This window comes from Elgaria multicarinata, chromosome 2 (genome assembly GCF_023053635.1).
Source record: "Elgaria multicarinata webbii isolate HBS135686 ecotype San Diego chromosome 2, rElgMul1.1.pri, whole genome shotgun sequence".
NCBI classification, from domain to species: domain Eukaryota; kingdom Metazoa; phylum Chordata; class Lepidosauria; order Squamata; family Anguidae; genus Elgaria; species Elgaria multicarinata.
The window spans coordinates 181,864,435-181,885,510 of NC_086172.1; the positions used below are offsets into that span (position 1 = coordinate 181,864,435).

Genomic DNA, 21,076 nt, shown 5'->3' on the forward strand with positions numbered 1-21,076 from the left:
ATGATTCTATGATTCTATGCTGTCTTCCAAGCTTCCCTGGGAGTAGGCACTCGGAAGAGGACCTTAGATGTTGAGCTCAGTGTTCGGTTAGGTTCATGTCAGGAGAGGCATTCCATCAGGTATTGTGGTCCCAAGCCATGTAAGTCTTTATAGGTTAAAACCAGCACCTTGAATTAAACTCGGAAACATACCAAACAGTACACTCCCTAAAGCAAAAATTGATGCATTTTATGAGTTTCCTCATTTTATGCTTTAGGGTGGATTCCTGCATTGAGCAGGGGGTTGGACTCGATGGCCTTAGAGGCCCCTTCCAACTCTACGATTCTATGATTCTACGATTCTGTGATTCTATGAAAACAACTGTTTGCCTGAAGGTGCCTGAAACTGCAATGAGTTTGGAGTTGGGTGGGCGGAGTCTCGTGAGTAGAACGAACATTATCAACTCCCTGCCACTTTCCTTGCTCCGGGGTCCAGTGATCTACAACCGGCAGGAATAAGTTACTTGGTATGTGCCTCTAGGATGCCACATCAGTGCACAGAGCCCAGTTCAGAATATTGCTGCCCAAATGGACGGCCACTCTGGATGCGATTTGGAAACCAACCTGGTGACATTCTTGTGGGTATTAAGAGACAGCCAAGTTGTGCCCACTCCCATCGGTTGTGGTGTGTTTTATTTCTGACCCCAAGGCCATTAGGGTTGCTAGGAAAGCATTTCTAATCCCAAAAATACTACTACTTGGTTGTGCTCTTATATTGTATTTTATATTATGGTTTTATACTGTTGTTTTATACTTCGAATTGTCTTAATTTTGTAAACTGCCCAGAGAGCTTCGGCTGTTGGGCAGTATAAAAATGCAATAAATAAATAATACTAATAATAATTAATATATTTATTTCTTACCCACCTCTCCCTTTGGATCCAGGCAGGGAAGAACATTAATACTACATTAACGCTTTGAAAGCGGTTTGGAAACAGAATAGAGAATCATAGAATTGCAGAGTTGGAAGGGGTCTACAAGGCCATCGAGTCCAACCCCAGAATGTGTGCTGGGGCCCAACAGTTATAAAGTGTTATAAAGAATAATGGGCTCAAGTTACAGAGAGCCAGATTCCGGCTGGACATCAGGAAAAACTTCCTGACTGTTAGAGCACTACGACAATGGAACCAGTGACCTAGGGAGGTGGTGGGCTCTCCCACACTAGAGGCCTTCAAGAGGCAGCTGGACAACCATCTGTCAGGGATGCTTTAAGGTGGATTCTTGCATTTGGCAGGGGGTTGGACTTGATGGCCTTGTAGGCCCCTTCCAACTCTCCTCTGATTCTATGACCTTGTGGTCAGGAGAAAGTGTGGGCACAGGGGGGAAAGTGGTGTAGCCTTCTGGGGGACACAGAGGGCTGGATTGGTCCCTGGGCCTGTGATTATTTATTACATGTGCAGGGAACTGTTGAGCACAAAGAAGTAGTCAATCATGTGAATGCCGGCCTGTAACATGAAGTGGTACAGCCCAGACACAAGAAGAGCACCGCCATCATGCAGCCGTTATACAACACCTGCTGTCTTCTCCGTATGTTTTACTTAAGTCCTGAGAGGATAGGAATCAATATTTCAGCATTTCTTCCATTTTCAGTGTTTGGAAACTGCCAGCAGATTCTATCTTTCTGCCTGCTCCCGTCCTTTCATCTTCCTTTCACACTTCCCTTCACCCTGTTCACCCACGTTGCCACAAATCCATCTCCTTTGGCTTAACTGCATTGCGCAATTGTGGATTTTGATTGCACCAAAGTTTTGTGTGGGTCCTTTTTTCCCTTTGCCTCTGCTGCTCCGGACCTTTCATAGAATTCAAAGGGAGGTGATTTTACCGGCACCAAGTGATGCATTGCTATTTTTGCACTGTACGTCTCCGCTATGCAAACCACCTCGTCCAAAATATGAAGTATGGTGCAATAATGCATAAAACATTGGCCCTGGAGTAGGTTATTTTGAAGAGCCATAAATTATGCAGGCTTCATGGAACTTTAAAGGAGTCTGTCACTGTGGCAAATCACAGTCCCTTGAGAGCAGGTAACATAAACCCCTTCCTTATGATTTGCGACTATTTCAGCAAATAAAAGTTTCAGATTCACTCAGAGCAGGCTTGATATATCTTTCTGTTTGCAAATAGTCTGATGACTGACAGCTTATTCGGGAAGAGACAGGGCAGCAGCAATGCATGGAGCAGAGAGCCCAGTTACAGAGATGGGGAGGGTCTACGGGGGGTGGGGGGTTGCTCCGGAGCAGGGCTGCAGAATCTCATAGAATCATAGAATAGCAGAGTTGGAAGGCGCCTACAAGGCCATCGAGTCCAACCCCCTGCTCAATGCAGGAATCCACCCGAAAGCATCCCCGACAGATGGTTATCCAGCTGCCTCTTGAAGGCCTCTAGGGTGGGAGAGCCCACAACCTCCCTAGGTAACTGGTTCCATTGTCGTACTGCTCTAACAGTCAGGAAGTTTTTCCTGATGTCCAGCTGGAATCTGGCTTCCTTTAACTTGAGCCCATTATTTCGTGTCCTGCACTCTGGGAGGATCGAGAAGAGATCCTGGCCCTCCTCTGTTGGACAGCCTTTGAAGTCTTTGAAGAGTGCTATCATGTCTCCCCTCCATCTTCTCTACTCCAGGCTAAACAGGCACAGTTCTTTCAGTCTCTCTTCACAGGGCTTTGTTTCCGGACCCCTGATCATCCTGGTTGCCCTCCTCTGAACACGCTCCAGCTTGTCTTTCCAGAACCTCTTTCAGGTTCTTTTTTTTAAGCCAAAGTGCCGCAAAGGAGACTCGTGTATAGAAAGCCTCCAGCATGGCTGAGCTTCTGTGCAAACGTCTGTTCATGTGTCTGCTGTGGTTTGCAATGAGAGGATTCACCCTTTCAGGGTCGTGTTGGGAGCTGAACTGGTTTTCAAGACTTTGCCTGAGAGAGCGCAAGGATTCAGGGGCATTTCTGAAAATGGGGGCGGGGGGGTGAGGGGTAGTGTTGATTCTGTAGCCCAGGAGAGAGGCTGCCAGAAGCCCAGAGTCGGTGGAGCTGCTGCAAAATCCTCCACTGAACGCTGTAGCAGAGCTTGCACTGACTTAAAAGGCTGCTGTTTGCAGTCTCTGATAGTAGCAAGTTGTGAATTACTCCGTTGCCTGAGGAAGAGATAGCTGAGAAGCCAAAATCATTGTAATCTCCTTGGGGGGCGGGGGGGGGGAGGAGGTGAAGGGGAGATGAAGCTTTTTCTTTTTTTCCTCAGGTGCTTCTGCAGGCATGTGACAAGGAAACCAGCAGCTGTGATCTGTGATTTGTGGTAGCGCCTTGCAAAACATCAGACTGGGAGCAATATGATTAGCGAGGGTCTCTTTTTTTCACCGGTGTGTCTGCGTTTGGCTCCTATGCCTTTGACAATGGCTCCCAGGATGTTCAGTCATGCACAAGGTGCTGATGGAAATCCTGTTTCATCCTTAACTTCCCGCCCCAATGGTGAGGGTGGGTGGGGGGCAGCCATGGTGGGCACCATGGTGGGCACCATGGCACACTCTCAAAATTCCAAAGGGCCCCACCAACCTCAAAAACGTTGGAGACCCTTGGTTTACTGTTATGCCCCTGGTCATCCCAGGGCTAGGTAGTGGTAGCAGTGGAAGGTGGCCAGCCTCAGATCCGTGGCTTACAGACACTAAACTCTGCCTCAATCTGCACCCCCAACCAATCTGAAGTGAAATATGAGTAGCTGGGTCCCACATGCCTGTTACTTCCCATTTGGAGTTCTGTAATACACTCAGGGGCGGGGCGGGGGGATGGGGGACGGGCTTTGAAATCCATTCAGAGACTTTAGCTGGTCCAGAATGCTGCAGCCAGACTGTTGACCAGGGCTGTTGACCAGGGCTGGTTATGCAATTTACAAGAGATTTACAAGAGGTTATGCAAAAGAGCTCCAACTATTGGGCGGTATAGAAATGTAATAAATAAATAAATTTCCTTATTACAACAGCTTCCCTGGCTAGCAGTGTGTCTCTGGGCAGAAGGCAGAGTGCTGTTTATGACCTATAAAGCCCCCGATGGCTTAGGACCAGGCTCCCTGGAAGTCCACCTTCCGTGCCTACGCGCCTGCCCAGTTCTTAAGAACTTTTGGAGAGGCCTCTGCCTTCAGAGGCATGTTGGGTGGCAGTGTGAAGCAGGGCCTTCTAGGACGGGGTGGTGGCAGCGGCTCTGGGCTGGGCTCTGGGTTGCCACGTCAGGGCACAGAGTCTAGAGACCTGGTCAGTGTACCATTGCCAAGCACCGATTTCCGCTCTGGATGCAACCTGGAAGCCACGCTGGTGACATTCTTGTGGGTATTAAGAAGCAGCCAAGCTGAGCCCACTCCCGTCGTTTGCGGTGTGTTTTATTCCTGACCCCAAAGGCTGTTAAAGTCGCTAGAAAAGCATTCCTAATCTCCGTCGTGGTGTCTGTCAAAATGTGAGCTTCTGTTTCCTTTGAGGGGGAAATGAATGCTAACGAATGAATAGCAGGACCACCGCCCGCCCCCCACTCTGTCCCTTGCAACGTGTCGTAGTACATGGCAGGTGCTCTGAGGGCTGGATTGAGGCCCAGGCGAGTGCCCGAGGCACCCGGATCAGGGGGGGTTCTGTCTCTATTCAGTCTTCTTCCCAACTGTTGAAGCAAAGAGTACAAACACTTCATTTTCAGTTCTGAGCCTGGCAACACGGCACGGCCAGCATTGTGCGGATGCCGTCGGCTTGTTTGTACACATGTATGTTTGTTTTATGGGAGAGAAATTCATTAGCGCCCTGATTCTGTGGGTGAGTGACTGTGATTAGATGAGGGAGGGAAGAGAATCCCGTTTCAGCTTGCAAATCATTCCAACTTGCCCTGCTCGCAATCCCCACGCGCAAACACAAACGGGAGCATTTTTTATTTCCCCCCAATAAAAAAGTTTACATATTCCCGAACTTGTGTTTGCGTTCATAAAATGAGTATTTGGGAAAATGCACACATCAAAATGCACACGTAAAACACACACACACACACAGAGAGAGGCTGTTTGATGCACACACACACCAGCCCAAAAATGCAGGCTGGTCACAGCTGAGTCCAAACGATGCATAGGGAACTCCCGGGGGCAGGCGGGGATAAATAATCCCTGGGAAAACCCGATTCCGCTCGGAGTCTCAAGATCATCCCGAGACCACTGCCCTCCTCCCTGTGAGTAGAGGGGAGCAGTAGAGCGAAGGAGCTGGCCAGGAGCAATCAGGGACGGGGGAAGAGCAGGGATGGGGGGCGTTGTGTTTCTTTTTCACTTATCTTTCGCTGGAGTGCGAGCGCGTTCCAGCTCCTGTACTTTTAAAAGAAAATGTCCGCCTCCACTCGCGTGATGTCCCTTCTCCCATCCCGGACGTCGCACAGGCCATGTGGACAAGGGGGACAATCCTGGCAGGAGGTAAGTCCAGGATCGCCCCCCCTCCCTCTACACTTGTATGGTGTAGAAAGGGCCACACACACACATTTCCATGCTTTAGGCCTTAGCTAGACCTAAGGTTTATCCCGGGATCGTCCCGGGGTCATCCCTGTTCATGTAAATGACACACAGGATAACCCGGGAGCAGGCAGGGACGACCCCGGGACGATCCCGGGATAAACCATAGGTCTAGCTAAGGCCTTAGTCAATGGGAATCATAGAACCATAGAATAGCAGAGTTGGAAGGGGCCTACAAGGCCATCGAGTCCAACCCCCTGCTCAATGCAGGAATCCACCCTAAAGCATCCCTGACGGATGGTTGTCCGGCTGCCTCTTGAAGGCCTCTAGTGTGGGAGAGCCCACAACCTCCCTAGGGAACTGATTCCATTGTCGTACTGCTCTAACAGACAGGAAGTTTTTTCCTGATGTCCAGCTGGAATCTGGCTTCCTTTAACTTGAGCCCGTTATTCTGTGTCCTGCACTCTGGGGGGATCGAGAAGAGATCCTGGCCCTCCTCTGTGTGACAACGTTTTCAGTATTTGAAGAGTGCTCTCATGTCTCCCCTCCATCTTCTCTTCTCCAGGCTAAACATGCCCAGAGGTGCTCCCTTTTGGAAAATGTCTGCTTTACGGCTGCCATTTCTGCAAAAGGCCCTTTACAGTGAGCCAACAGTGTGATACGGCTGCAAGAAAGTCAAATGCTATTTTGGGCTGCATTAATAGAAGTATAGCTTCCAAACTACGGGAGGTACTGGTTCCTCTCTATTCGGCCCAGGTTATTTTTATTATTTATTTATTTATTTATTACATTTTTATACCGCCCAATAGCCAAAGCTCTCTGGGCAGTTCACAAAAATTAAAACCACAAAGGTTAGGCCTCATCTAGAGTATTGCGTCCAGTTCTGGGCTCCACAATTCCAGAAGGACACAGACAAACTGGAGCGTGTTCAGAGGAGGGCAATCAGGATGATTAGGGGTCTGGAAACAAAGCCCTATGAAGAGAGACTGAATAAACTGGGCTATTCTATGTTTCTATGATACGTAAAAGAATGATCCTCCATTTTTATGCAAAATGATAGCTCGGCAGACCAGCAGGGACTTGCCCTTCTCAACGCCCACCGAGTTGGGAAAACGCGGCAGTCCGTCAACTGGAGTCCAGGAGGCCGAGTGTGTGCGTGTGTGTGTGTGTGTGTGGGGTTTCTGGTACAATACACCCTCCTTTCAGACTCCCACAACATCCCTAAGAAGGATATCTGCCAAGTGAATCTCTGCTGAGAGAGTTTAAAAATAAAAGGTGTGGGGAGGTAAGAAAAAGAGAAAGAGAACTTTAATCAGCCTCCTCCTGTGGAATCCAAACGACCCATAACTCTCAGCACTGTTGAAATTGTCAAATCATCTGCCTGCCATTCAAAGCGGATGTTTGAAGCACAACCGCAAAGGTCTTTGCTTCTCCGCAGGCAGGGAGGTTCTGGCCCATTAATAGCCTGAACGCCAACGGAGAAATAGCACAGGAGGGCAAGTTCTCCACAGGGAGACGGGCCGGCTACAGAGAGCGCTGAACCAGGCCAGCCATGCCAAGTGGCTAATGACCGCGGTCCCCAACGGAGGGGCCGTCGGGAAGTGTCTCTTTCCATGGAAACCAGTGGGCGCCTCATTTTCTCAACTGGATGCTCTCTTTGTGCCTCTTTTGGGGTGGGGTGAAGAAAGATGGCCCTCTTGGAGTTGACTCTGTCCCGGATTTGCCACTGTGATCGGGAATAGATCAGTTGATTAGGGAGGGAGGGAGGCAAAGATGGGTGTTGATCCCTCTTTTCCATTTCCCCTTCAGCTTGTAGTTGGATCTATCTAACTAGCAATTTTTAAATGGATAGTGTTGTTTTTATACTGTTTTATGTTTTGGATGGTTTTAAATTTTGTATACTTTTTTAATGTTCACTGTTTTTAGCTTTTGTGAACCGCCCAGAGAACATCGGCAAAGGGGCCGTATATAAATTTAATCAATCAATCAATCAATCAATCAAATTATAGAATCATAGAATAGCAGAGTTGGAAGGGCCTACAAGGCCATCGAGTCCAACCCCCTGCTCAATGCAGGAATCCACCCTAAAGCATCCCTGACAGATGGTTGTCCAGCTGCCTCTTGAAGGCCTCTAGGGTGGGAGAGCCCACAACCTCCCTAGGTAACTGGTTCCATTGTCGTACTGCTCTAACAGTCAGGATGTTTTTCCTGATGTCCAGCTGGAATCTGGCTTCCTGTAACTTGAGCCCGTTATTCCATGTCCTGCACTCTGGGAGGATCAAGAAGAGATCCTGGCCCTCCTCTGTGTGACCTGGTGTTAACTTGAGACCTGCCCTACGTGACCAGGTGTCCCCATTTTTCAGGTGGAATTCAGACCTCCTCCGCTTCCTTGACACCCATGGAGCTCTTTGACCCTGCCCTCTGGCCTCCTCCCTGTCCACCCACAACAGCAAGCCCTGCTTCCAGTTGCCAGGCCCTACGGGGGACTTCCTCCGTTAAGCCCAACACCCCACCACCTCCATCCCCTGTTCCACCCATGGTTCCTTTGGGCTAACAGTCTCTTGACAGCCCTTCTCTCAGCCACATGCCCAGCCCTGCATGTCTCGCTCCCCTGCCTCTTGCCAGAAAACTTTCTGTCCCCAGACCCTGGGAAAGAGGCATGGAGGGGAGGATCCCTGCATTGAGCAGGGGGTTGGACTCGATGGCCTTGTAGGCCCCTTCCAACTCTGCTATTCTAGGATTCTAGGATTCTAGGGAGGCAGAGAGCTCTCTCTCTGTGTGTGTGTGCATCAGGCAGGGCTGTGGAATCCCTTTCAGCCTGAGGGCCAAAAGCAATCTCGGAGAAGCTCTCCGGAGCCACGTTCCAGGGTTGGGCACGGCTGAAGACAACAGGGACAGCACCAGAGCTACCAGAAATGATGGCATGTTTTAACGTAAAGCTCTTACTGCCAATAACCTGAAGGAGCAGGTTCGTAGCTTGGGGGTTCCTTTAGATCCATCATTGTCACTTGAGGCTCAGGTGACCTCAGTGGCACTCCGGTTGGTGGCCCAGCTACGCCCCTATCTGGACAGGGATAACCTGGCTTCTGTTGTCCATGCTCTGGTAACCTCCAAGTTAGATTACTGCAATGCACTCTACGTAGGGCTGCCTTTGAAGACGGTTTGGAAGCTGCAGCTCGTGCAAAATTCAGTGGCCAGATTGATTTCGGGAACCAGAAGGTTCGACTGTATAACACCTGCTCTGGTCCGCTTGCACTGGCTGCCTGTATGTTTCCGAGCCCAATTCAAGGTGCTGGTTTTGACCTATAAAGCCTTACACGGCTTGGGACCACAATACCTGACGGAACGCCTCTCCCGACGTGAATATACCTGGTCACTACGTTCAACATCTAAGGTCCTCCTCCAGGTGCCTACTCCGAGAGAGGCTCGGAGTGTGGCAACGAGGGACAGGGCCTTTTCGGTGGTGGCCCCCAGACTATGGAATGATCTCCCTGACGAGGCTCACCTGGCGCCAACGCTGCTATCTTTCTGGCGCCAGGTTTATTTATTTATTTATTTATTTTATTACATTTATATACCGCCCCACAACCGAAGCTCTCTGGGCAGTTTACAACAATTAAGAATAGTAAACATTAAAAGAATACAAAAAATTAAAAAACACAAAAACAGTATAAAAACAACAGTATCCATTTAAAAACAACAATTCTGGGGTCCGTTAAAAACAAACTTAACGTTGTTAAATGCTGTTAAAATGCCTGGGAGAAAAGTCTTGACCTGGCGCCGAAAAGATAACAACGTTGGGACCACAATACCTGACAGAACGCCTCTCCCTAGGTGAATAAGACTTTCCTCTTTGCCCGGGCATACGGCGGCACATCTTAATCACCCACATGTTTAGTTTTTCAACGGTTTTTAATGCTTTATGTGTGTATGTTCTGTGTTTTAGAATTTTAAATTTTGTATACTCGTCTTAATCTTAATTTTAGAATTTCTGTAAACCGCCCAGAGAGCCCTGGCTATGGGGGCGGTATATAAGTGAAATAAATAAATAAATAAATAAATAAACCTTAGGGGTGGCTTTTCAACCTTTTCCGAACGGGGGGAAGACCATTCCAAAGTCAGGAAATCATCAAACAACTGTTGATGGGAGGAAAGGGGCGGGGTTGGGCCAGGGAATGGGAAACTCTGGATGTCCAAATCCGTCTGCCCTTAAGGGGCTCTGTTTTGCCATCGGGGCCTAGAGTCAGGCAAGGCGGAGGGATGGGCGTGTCCTTGCCCTGACTCCCGTTTTCACCCCCTTTCATGCCTTGTTCCTTCAGATCCCCCCGCCGTTGAGCCGGCGTTCCTGGAGATCCGGCAGGGCCAGGGCCGAAGTGTGACGATGAGCTGCCGAGTGCTGAGGGCCTACCCCACCCGGGTCTTGACCTTTGAGTGGCGATTGGGCAACAAGCTTCTCCGGACGGGACAGTTTGACGCTCAGGACTCCACGGAGTATATCATCCGGAGTCTCTCCAGGGACAGTTATGGGATTTACAACTGCAACATCATCAACGAGGCCGGGGCCGGCAGGTGCAGCTTCCTTGTGACAGGTAGGCCTTCCACACGCCGCTCGGGCTGGCGGGTGGGATGATGTACGGTTCCCTCCACAGGACCACAGGGGGTCGCGTGGCCATGAGGCAGCAGCCAAGACTATAGCGGTCTGTCCAGAGTTGTGCAAAGCATGGAGTAGCCACCTTCTCCACCGGGCCTGATAGAGACTCATGTAGAAGTGCTTCTTGCTAATCCCAGATTAAGGGAGGCAGAACATGGCTACTCTGGCCTGGGGAAAATACATGTGGTATGTGCCGAGAACATGACATCTGTGTGAAGGGGTAGTGTGGGAGGTGTAAGGAGGAGTGAGGGTGACTTGTGCGTGGCAGGGACCCCTTGGGGTACAATAGGTCTCCCTGTGGTCTCAGCACAGAGATGTACTGCGAGCCCTGCAGGATCCTTGCCCACGAGGACCATCTAGGCCATGAAGTGTCAAGGACAGGGGGCAGTTTTGGTCCTCACTGCAACAGTGTCCGTGAGCTCAGGGCTTTACTTCCCCACTGGAAGTGAATGACTGGAGGAGGAGGAGGAGGAGGGGGCTGGTGTCAGGGTAATCACTGAACTTAAGCGTGCTGTAAAATACAGACTCACAGTGATAGCAGAGTATACAGCGGCTCTTAACTATGAACACAGCAAAGACTAAAAAATATAAGGCAGAGACTTTTGTTTGTAGGGTACAAAAATAAATACTTTACTGACAGAAAATAATTAGTTATGGCAAAACAATGTACAATTCAATACTCACACATGGTCACACGTTATACAGCTTACAACAGGGTTCACAGCAACGAGAGTGATGATTTAATCTGGTTACAGTGGTTCCAAACACTCTTTATATACACTTCACAGTACAAATGATGCAATCAATAATTGGCACTAATAGAAAAATTAACACTATGCCATAGTCCAATTATTCAATCAAGCCCATCTGCAAAGTTGACCTTTCAGTGATTGTCTTCTGCTGACTCCACACTTTATCCAGGATTTGCAGAATCGTCCAGAAATATGGAAAAGGAAAAACAGAGTCCAGTCCAGGACTCAACAGTTGGGATGAGGCTGAACCTGCTCCCTTCCTCCTGACCACGCCAGCGTTTAGCAACAATCTCTCCTCATCCCTGCACCTAGGGATGTTGCGGGCCTTCAGTTGGGGCTCAAAGTCCGTAATTTCTCACCAGCTCTGCCCCCCCCCCCAAAATGCCAGTCTGTGAATCCCTCTTCTTGCCCAACTTGGCCATTTAGACCATTTAAGACTGTAATTTTGCGTAAATGCCCCCTTTATGGCAGCCGTTCATGCAAATGGCCCTTTACAAAAAAGGCAAAGCGGTCATATTGATCCAAAACGGTGGCTCGGCCACGCACCACTCACCCACGGACCGCCCAGAGTCTCGCCTCAAGCAGCAAGCAAAGTTGGGCAGCTGGTGAGGATCCAGCGAATGGCGTGTGACCCGGGCTGAGGTAAACTCGCCCATCCCTGTGACTGCATAAACCCTCCCGAGGTTTTCTTTCTCCGCTGGCCAGGCTCTTAGGTGGGCATGGAATAGTGGGTGGCCCTTCATGTTTGATGACTGGAAAGCCAGGTCTACACCTTGGGTCAATTCATTACGAACTTGGAATAAAAAGCAGGAAATAACACTATGAAAGCGGTACAGGGAATGTGGATCATGCCCCAACAGTTATCAGTGCACTTCAGTCCCGCTATAAAGTGGTGGTGTAGATCCAGCCAAAGAGTGATGGGAAAGGATGTCCAGTGCCTTTGGTGGGACAATATGTTGCCCCTGAGCACTCCACTGGAGGCATGTTTGGAGGACCAAGCCTGCTAATAATAATAATAATAATAATAATAATAATAATAATAATAATAATAATAATTTTATTTATTTATTACCCACCTCCCCCTTTGGATTGAGGCTAGGAACAACATTAGTACAACAATAGAATCATAGAATAGCAGAGTTGGAAAGAGCCTACAAGGCCATCGAGTCCAACCCCCTGCTCAATGCAGGAATCCACCCTAAAGCATCCCTGACAGATGGTTGTCCAGCTGCCTCTTGAAGGCCTCTAGGGTGGGAGAGCTTAGGACCTCCCTAGGTAACTGGTTCCATTGTTGTACTGCTCTAACAGTCAGGAAGTTTTTCCTGATGTCCAGCTGGAATCTGGCTTCCTTTAACTTGAGCCCGTTATTCCGTGTCCTGCACTCTGGGAGGATCGAGAAGAGGTCCTGGCCCTCCTCTGTGTGACAACCTTTGAAGTATTTGAAGAGTGCTATCATGTCTCCCCTCAATCTTCCCTTCTCCAGGCTAAACATGCCCAGTTCTTTCCATTTCTCTTCATAGGGCTTTGTTTCCAGAACCCTGATCATCCTGGTTGCCCTCCTCTGAACACGCTCCAGTTTATCTGCGTCCTTCTTGAATTGTGGATCCCAGAACTGGACGCAATACTCTAGATGAGGCCTAACCAGGTCTGGATAGAGAGGAACCAGTACCTCACGTGATTTGGAAGCTATACTTCTATTAATGCAGCCCAAAATAGCATTGGCCTTTCTTGCAGCCACATCACACTGTTGGCTCCTATTCAGCTTGCCATCTACAACAATTCCAAGATCTTTCTCATTTGTAGTATTGCTGAGCCAAGTATCCCCCATCTTGTAACTGTGCCTTTGGTTTCTATTCCCTAAATGTAGAACTAGTATAAATCAGATACATAAAATTAATTAAAAGAGCATATAAAACCAGTACAACATCAAAAAAACAATCAACACATCTTACTTCCATAGTCCCAGTGCTTGATTGCATCGGAGTGGGTTGGGACATGGAGGGCTGGCTTTTGCCTATGTAGAAAAGGAGAGTTATGCAGGGAGAGGATACAGAAATGGGATCGTCACATCAAGAGTGTTGATGCCTGAGGTACCTGGGAGGATGCAGAAAGCTGGGTTGTGATGGTGGTGGTGGTGGTGGGACCACGTTTCCTTCTCTTCCCAAGCAATTCCCTGCTGCCGTGTCTTCCACGCTTGGCTGGAGCGATGGCGAGGCGACTGTTCCGCCTTGGACAGGGGTGAAGGGACCGTGGCTTCCCGTTGATTTATGCAGGTGCCAAAGCCCCGTGCTTTGGCTGGAATTAGCGGTGCGAAAGCTCCCTGATAGACTCTGGGCTCCACACTCCAGCTCTGCCTTTTGTTCACTTGTTCACTGCGTTGTTTATCTCTTGCCTGTGTCATGTACGCTTGGGCTTTGCGGTGGGTTGCAAGCAGCTGATAATGCCTCAGAAAGCCCCATTTCTTAGGACTGAACGCCACGAGAAGGGTGACTCTGGGGTTCTCTCGCTCCCCTCCACTTCCCCCACCTCCAATGTTTGTTTGTTCGTTGTTAACAGAAAGCCACGAAGCACGAATTATGTGGAAATGCCCCTATCTCTCCTGTCAGGGGAGAGGGGAGATTTTAAGGTGACGACAAGCAGACGGGGAAAGCCTGTAACTCAGTGGTAGAGCAGCTGCTGCATTGCCAGCAAAGGATACCAGAATCAATCCCCAACATCCCCAAGGAGAGCCAGGCAATATTTTCCTCCTGAGCCTGTGCAGAACGGCTGCCAGCCTCTGTAGAGAAGCCTTCCGTCACCTGCTGTCCTCCACGTTAGGCATGATAAGAAAAGGAGTCAAGAATAAAATGGCCAGTATCGTACTGCCCTTGTACAAATCGATGGTGCGACCACACTTGTGTACAGTTCTGGTCACCGGACCTAAAAAAGGATATTATGGAGCTGGAAAAAGTGCAGAAACGGGCAACTAAAATGATGAAGGGGCTGCAGCATCTCCCCTATGAGGGAAGGTGACATCAACTGGGATTGTTTAGCTTGGGGAAAAGGAGGCTGAGGGGAGACGTGATAGAGGTGTACAAAATGATGCATGGTGTGGAGAATGTGGACAGGGAGACATTTTTTTCTCTCTCTCAAAATACTAGAACTCGGGGTCATCCCATGAAGCTGATTGGTGGAGATCCAGGACAAATAAAAGGAAGGACTTCTTCACACAGCGCATAGTTAAATGATGGAACTCACTACCACAGGATGTAGGGATGGCCACCAATTGGGATGGCTTCAAAAAGGGGTTGGATAAATTCCTGGAGGCAAAGGCTATCAGTGGCTACTAGCCCTAATGGTTGTGTGCTATCTCCAGTATTCGAGGCAGTAAGCCTATATGCACCAGTTGCTGGGGAACATGGGTGGGATGGTGCTCTTGCACCATGTCCTGCTTGTGGGTCCCTGGCTGATGGCTGTTTGGCCCCTGTGTGAACAGAGTGCTGGAGTAGATGGACCCTTGGTCTGATCCAGCATGGCACTTCTGATGTTCTCATGCCTTTTCCTGAGCCATATTATGGGTCCACCTAAGCCATTACTCTTGACACTGACTGGCAGCAAGGGCTGTCCAGGTTTTCAAGTAAGTGTTTTTCCAACCCGAACTGGGCTACCAATTCACAAAATGAAGTTCAGTTATCCTTCAAAATGTGTGCTTTCCTGAATTTTGCAATGGAGTTTTCCAATCAAAAACTGTGTAGAAAAGTGCACATATTAGGGGAAAGTGCAAGCAAAAATGTAAACATTTTGAAAATAATGTTAAGAATGCATTACACTAGGGGAAATGCTTGCAAAAAAGGTGCATCTTAGGCAAAATTGCATGTAAACACGCATGTATGAAATGAAAATGCATACAGATTTTCATACGAATGTAAAAAGGAATACTCAATATTGAAGATTAATGAAATGGTAGGACTGGAAAAACTCTCAACATTCGGAATGGACCGGACTTAAGTCTGGAAAAACGTGAAAACTGGGAGAAACCGAAATTGGTGGATGCATCAGTCCCTACACAACCATCGAGAACGTTGAATTGGTCGCTGACACGTTCATCGGTGTGTTCTGCTTTCTCGAAAGGGCAGCTTTGGCAATGAAATTTGGCTCAGCCTTGCTTTGATCTCATCCTCCCGGCCGAAGAAATTTCCACGGCCGGTTGCGGAGAAGCCCACGGCTTGCTTTTAATCCCGGGGATTTGAACAGGTCAGGAAGGACACAGTCCATTACTGGGCTGTTTCTCCTTGAGCCCTGCACTGGATTTTTTCTCCATCCACCCTAATCTAAACGCATTTCCTTTTGACATGGTTGTTTTTATGTTTTAACTCCATTGTGTCGTTTGAAGCCAAAACTGCCGTCGCCAAGAATAGCCTCTGGGACCATTAGCGGCTGCCGTGTCCCCATCTAATAGCTGGTGAGCTCATCGCCCAGCAATTTGGTGCCCGTTACGGGCAAGTTCAACTCTCTCTCTCCCGCTCTCCCCTGAGGTGAGTATTGGGGCACTTGATCATCTTTCCCTTTCACTCCACTCTGCCTCAGCTTGAACGCAGGCAGGAGGAACTGAAAGATGTTTCAGGAGCCTGACACAATGGAAACCCTCCGAGCGCCGCACGTCAACCCAACGCAGCATAATACAAGTGGCTCTTTCCAAACAGATGCCTCACATGTTAAAGTGCATTAAGTTACACAGACAGGCTTTGTGCCAGAAAGGCAATGGTGTCTGCGTAGTTAAATTATGCTCCCCTACAATTCACTTTGGGTTGGCTCACCTCTTAGTGCATTTTCCACGTCGGTCTCAGGCTCTGCTAAGAAACTGATATTCTGCATTTACTGTTCTCTAACATCCAAAGGTTCTTCGAGACCCAGATGGGGACTGCACACACCGAAATATACCTTGCATCCTGATGTACACGAGGGTGCAATTTAGAGTGAGGACGCAGGTGTGGTTCCCCCTTTTCCTGCCTGCCATTTCTCAGCTACAGAGCAGCGCTCCGAGCAGATCAATGCATGGGCAGATGTGCCTTTTTATTTTTTTATTTACAATATTTATATATCGCTTCCCATTGAAAATTTCAGAGCGGTGTACAAGATAAAATGAAAATAAAAACAGAATAAAACACTTAAAACAGATTTTAAAAGAAGCAAATACAGTGACGCATGGCTGGACATTAAGGAAAGGCTTCCTGGGATAATGATGTCTTCAGGAGGCACCGAAAGGAGTACAAAGTTGGCGCCTGCCTCACCTCTAGAGGCAGGGAGTTCCACAGGAGGGGAGCCACCACGCTGAAGGCTCTTCCCCTGGTGGATTCCAATCGGAGGATGGATCTAGGTGGAACCACCAGGAACAGGCCCTCGGATGACCTCAGTGACTGGGCAGGTTGGTAGGGGAGAAGGCGCTCTCTCAGTATCCTGGTCCCAAGTTGTTGAGGGCTTTGTACACAAGTACAAGAACCTTCAACCTGGCCCGGTAGTGAATAGGCAGCCAGTGCAGTTCCCTCAGCAGAGGAGTTACATGCTGGAAGGGGGCAGTTCCAGACAATTTTTAGCCACATCCACCTGCAGCATAGGGGGAACCTGCAGACCACAGGAGAGCCAGGGTGGTGTAGCAGTTAGAGTGCCAGACTAGGAGCAGAAGAGACCTGGGTTTGAATCCCCGCTCAGTCGGGACGCTTACTGGGCCAATCACTTTCTCTCAGCCTGACCTATTGTGAAGATGCAAGGGGATGAGGGACAGTCATGTTTGCTGCTCTGAAGAAAAGACATGACACAGTTGTAATCAATGTGGCCGATGGCTGGCCAGGAAGTGTGAAACTGTGCCTCCCTCTCCCATTTCTCCATAGAATCATACAATCATAGAATCATAGAACAGTAGAGTTGGAAGGGGCCTACAAGGTCATCATGTCCAACCCTCTGCTAAGTGCCGGAATCCACCCTAAAGCATCCCTGACAGATGCTTGTCCAGCTGCCTCTTGAAGGCCTCTAGTGTGGGAGAGCCCACAGCCTCCCTAGGTCACTGGTTCCATTGTCGTACTGCTCTAAATCCCGCAGGCCTGAACCTCCTTGTTGCTTAAAATGGCACAGAAGCACCATGATAGGCAGTTGCTCTTAGTGGGTAGGAGTTTGCCCTTTGCTGTGTTTCAAAGGACACAAAAAAATTGTGCTCTGCCAAAACCCCACCTGCTCTTTCACCACCTCAAAATGAAGAGGTTGTGGAAGAGCAGGTGGGTTTTGGCAAGTGTAGGGCTCCAGTGCTTAACTTACTGTAGTGTGTTGGCTGAGCATGGTGGTGGTGGCGGTGGTGGACGAGGAGGAGGAGGAGGAGGAGGAGGAGAAGAAGAAGAAGAAGAAGAAGAAGAAGAAGAAGAAGAAGAAGAAGAAGAAGAAGAAGAAGAAGAAGAAGCGGCGGCAGCAATTATGGAACTCACTACCACATGATGTGGTGATGGCCACCAATTTGGATGGCTTTAAAACGGGGTTGGATACATTCCAATGGCTACCAATGGCTACCAGCCCTGATGGTTGTGTGCTACCTCCAGTATTCGAGGCAGTAAGCCTGAGTGCACCAGTTGCTGGCGAACATGGGTGGGTGGGTGCTCTTGCACATGTCCTGCTTGTGGGTTCCTGGTAAACAGCTGGTCGGCCACTGTGTGAACAGAGTGCTGGACTAGATGGACCCTTGGTATGATCCAGCATCAGGGCTCTTCTGATGATGAGAAGAAGAAGAAGAAGAAGAAGAAGAAGAAGAAGAAGAAGAAGAAGAAGAAGAAGAAGACGACGACAACCTCATTACACTTTCAAGCACCCAACAGGCAGCAGCACTGGAAATCCCTAAGGAAGAAAGTCCTTGTAAAATCCTCTATGGAGTTTTTCAGAAAGCACAAGCAGCCAAAGAGGATGCAAGAACAGACCAGGTTTAAAAACTGTAAAGGAAAGAGCACATACAACAACAACACCGTCCCTCAGGTACTTCCTTACAGTAAGGCAAGCTGTATTTCTCCAACTTTCCCATCCCATCTCATTTCAGCACTTGATGAGTATGGCCAGAGGACACACACATCACCTGTTGCTATATTTCTCCGGGAACTTTTCTTTATAACTTTGATATGAAGCCCAAACAAACATTACTCCGCCTCTCCTTCAGGGTCACAGGGAGAAGTGTGGGGAGAGGGCATTCTTGCTCCCCTTGTCTGCTACAACGTGCTTTATGAGCCTTGCACGTTGTACTCTGAGCACAGTCCATCCTAACATTGAGCTGAATGATGTTCTCCAAGTTTGGAAGAAGCCCTTCACTGGTTAGCCATGGAGAGAGGAGGTATTTTCACAGGAGGGGCCATGGCCAGGAGGAAGAATAGAATCGTAGAATAGCAGAGTTGGAAGGGTCCTACAAGGCCATCGAGTCCAACCCCCTGCTCAATGCAGGAATCCACCCTAAAGCATCCCTGACAGATGGTTGTCCAGCTGCCTCTTGAAGGCCTCTAGTGTGGGAGAGCCCACAACCTCCCTGGGTAACTGGTTCCATTGGCGTACTGCTCTAACAGTCAGGAAGTTTTTCCTGATGTCCAGCCGGAATCTGGCTTCCTGTAACTTGAGCCCATTATTCCGTGTCCTGCACTCTGGGAGGATCGAGAAGAGATCCTGGCCCTCCTCTGTGTGACAACCTTTTAAGTACTTGAAGAGTGCTATCATGTCTCCCCTCAGTCTTCTCTTCTCCAGGTTAAACATGCCCAGTTCTTTCAGTCTGCTGAAAGAACTGGGCTGCTGAACTTTCAGGCTGCTGAACTCTACCCATTGATTCTCCCCTCCCCATGGTGGTCCAATTCCCTCTGAAGAAAGAACCATAGTGTTAAAGGCTTTGTAGGCCATCTACTCCAACTACTCCCTCATGTAGGAAGGCCAGAGCAAGAGCATCCCCAACAGATGGTTGTTTGGAGACCTTTGTTTGGAGACCTCCTTTCTTTGGAGATGGCTTCTTTGTTTGGAGACCTCCAGACAGACCTCCATAACCACCCCTCTTAGCCATAGGTTCCGCACTCTTACCATCAAGATATTTCTGCCAAGGCTTAACAGAAGTCTTGCCTCCTGTAACTGAAGGCTTTTAGATATAGTCATACCCTTAGGGTTACATGTAGTTTCAGAGCCTGCCTAGGTGGGGTGGGAAGTTCAATTAAAAAAGGTCTGAGGGCATTTCAGGGTTGAATCTGACAGGGGGGTCCCCTCTGACCTAATGACTCTCCCCTGCAAGTAACCCCAGGTTTACTTTTCAGGGTAGACATGGGTCTGGGGCCGTAGCTAGACCTAAGGTTTATCCCTGGATCGTCCAGGGGTCAAACCTGTTCATCTAGGTGACACACATGGGATCCAATGCTCAGGCAGGGGCGAACCCTGGATGATCCCAGGATAAACCTTAGGTCTAGCTGTGGCCTGGGAGCTGCTGCTTTCTCTCGGCACATCTCATTCCACCTTTAGGACCTGCATTGCATCAAGACAGAGTACCGACTCAGGACTGTGAAAACTATTATCAGAATGACTAGGGAGAGGGGTGGGGGAGGGGAGCGAGATCAAATTGCACAAACACACAGGGAATTCTTTGATGGTTTCTGTCTTCTCATTGGTACCCATTCCTGTATGCATAGAGCAATCTCGGACCCTCTGCTGGCAATTTGAACACCTCAGTGATTTTATTGCATTGCAAAAATGAAAAAGGATATTGAAAACCATCGTGTATCTGGGGTGTTATGAGTTACTGGACATGGGAAAGAATGTAGAACAAGGTTTTAAAAAAATTACAATTGTGCCCGCTGGCCAGCAGCTGTTTACAGAGTGGGCTCAGGAGGGTGCACACAGTCTGAGTTCCAGTTTGGTGGTTAGGCCATGCTTTGTTTTAAAACCTGGAGGGCAGTTCATGTCTACACATAGACTGAGAACATTCATGAGATCTGCGCTGCTAATTCGCACCAAAGGTCTCCTCATCTTTAACAGTGATACAGCAGGGAGGACCATCAGGGTCTGCTCCAACCTGTGCCTATTGCATTGGGCTGGTGCGGATGGGTGAGAATTTCATTTGGATTCTTTTCGATGAGGATTTACCAACATTCACAAAGTTCTTCATGTCTGGGTGAGAATGAACTTGAGATTTAAAAATATGGAGATAAAGAATACAGCAAAACTGACAGGTCTGCTCATTCCTAAGGTGGAATGGCGTAAAAGAGGGAGATAAAAAGTGACCCCCCCCAAAACCAGCTTTTCATACTGGTCATGAATAGGTTCAGACTATTCCATCTCTTCCAACAATTTCCATGCTCACGTAGATGAAGCCAGGCAAAGCCTAGATCACGGGTGCCCATCGTCTACCTAGGGCAGCGGTTCTCAACCTGTGGGTCGGGACCCCTTTGGGGGTCGAATGACCCTTTCACAGGGGTCGCCTAAGACCATCGGAAAACACATATTTCCGATGGTCTTAGGAAACTGTATTGACTGAACCATATCATGTATCATCTTTTGTATTATTAAAGCTACTGTTATGTATTATTTTCATTAGCAAACCATCCCATGACAATGGATCGTGTAGAGAAGAACGAAAATAATTTTATGGTTGGGGGTCACCACAACATGAGGAACTGTATTAAAGGGTCGCGGCATTAGGAAGGTTGAGAACCACTGACCTAGGGAGAAGGATAATGCCAGAGGAAGCCGTCTGAGCTAGCCCAACTTGCTTCACAAGCTGGGTCACCTCATGGTTTTTCAGGGCTTTCTTATTTGTGCAAATTGCAATCTATGCAAAATCATAGCTTTAAATATTTGCAGAAATTGTGATTTATGCAAAATCGTGGTCGTAAATAGCAGAATTAGAGTAAAATTGCAGGCATAAATGGCCCAATTGTGCTACTTAGAGGCATATTTTCTGTAAACATTTACAGTCATGATTCCATGCAACTTACAAATAACTCTTTTAAAAGGTGGCAAAGTTTCTGAGTTTGGGGAACTGACCCTCCATTCAGCTCACAAATACAAGCCATCTGACCCCAAAAGAGCTGGTTTCCCCCCACGATGCCAACTGTGGGGGGAAATTTGGCACATTTTTGCTATTTAGGAAATAGAAACCAAATGCACAGTTACAAGATGGGGGATACTTGGCTCAGCAATACTACAAACGAGAAGGA

At 48.5% G+C, this 21,076-nt stretch overlaps 1 protein-coding gene across 1 annotated transcript in view; it reads left to right on the top strand.

Annotated features, from left to right (window-relative positions):
* MDGA2 (MAM domain containing glycosylphosphatidylinositol anchor 2) overlaps nucleotides 1-21,076 on the top strand; it is a 511,487-nt gene that overhangs the window by 385,792 nt on the left and 104,619 nt on the right. The window contains exon 9 of the mRNA XM_063118281.1: nucleotides 9,806-10,075. Coding sequence (XP_062974351.1) covers nucleotides 9,806-10,075 — 270 coding nt within the window. The remainder of the gene's footprint in view (nucleotides 1-9,805; nucleotides 10,076-21,076) is intronic.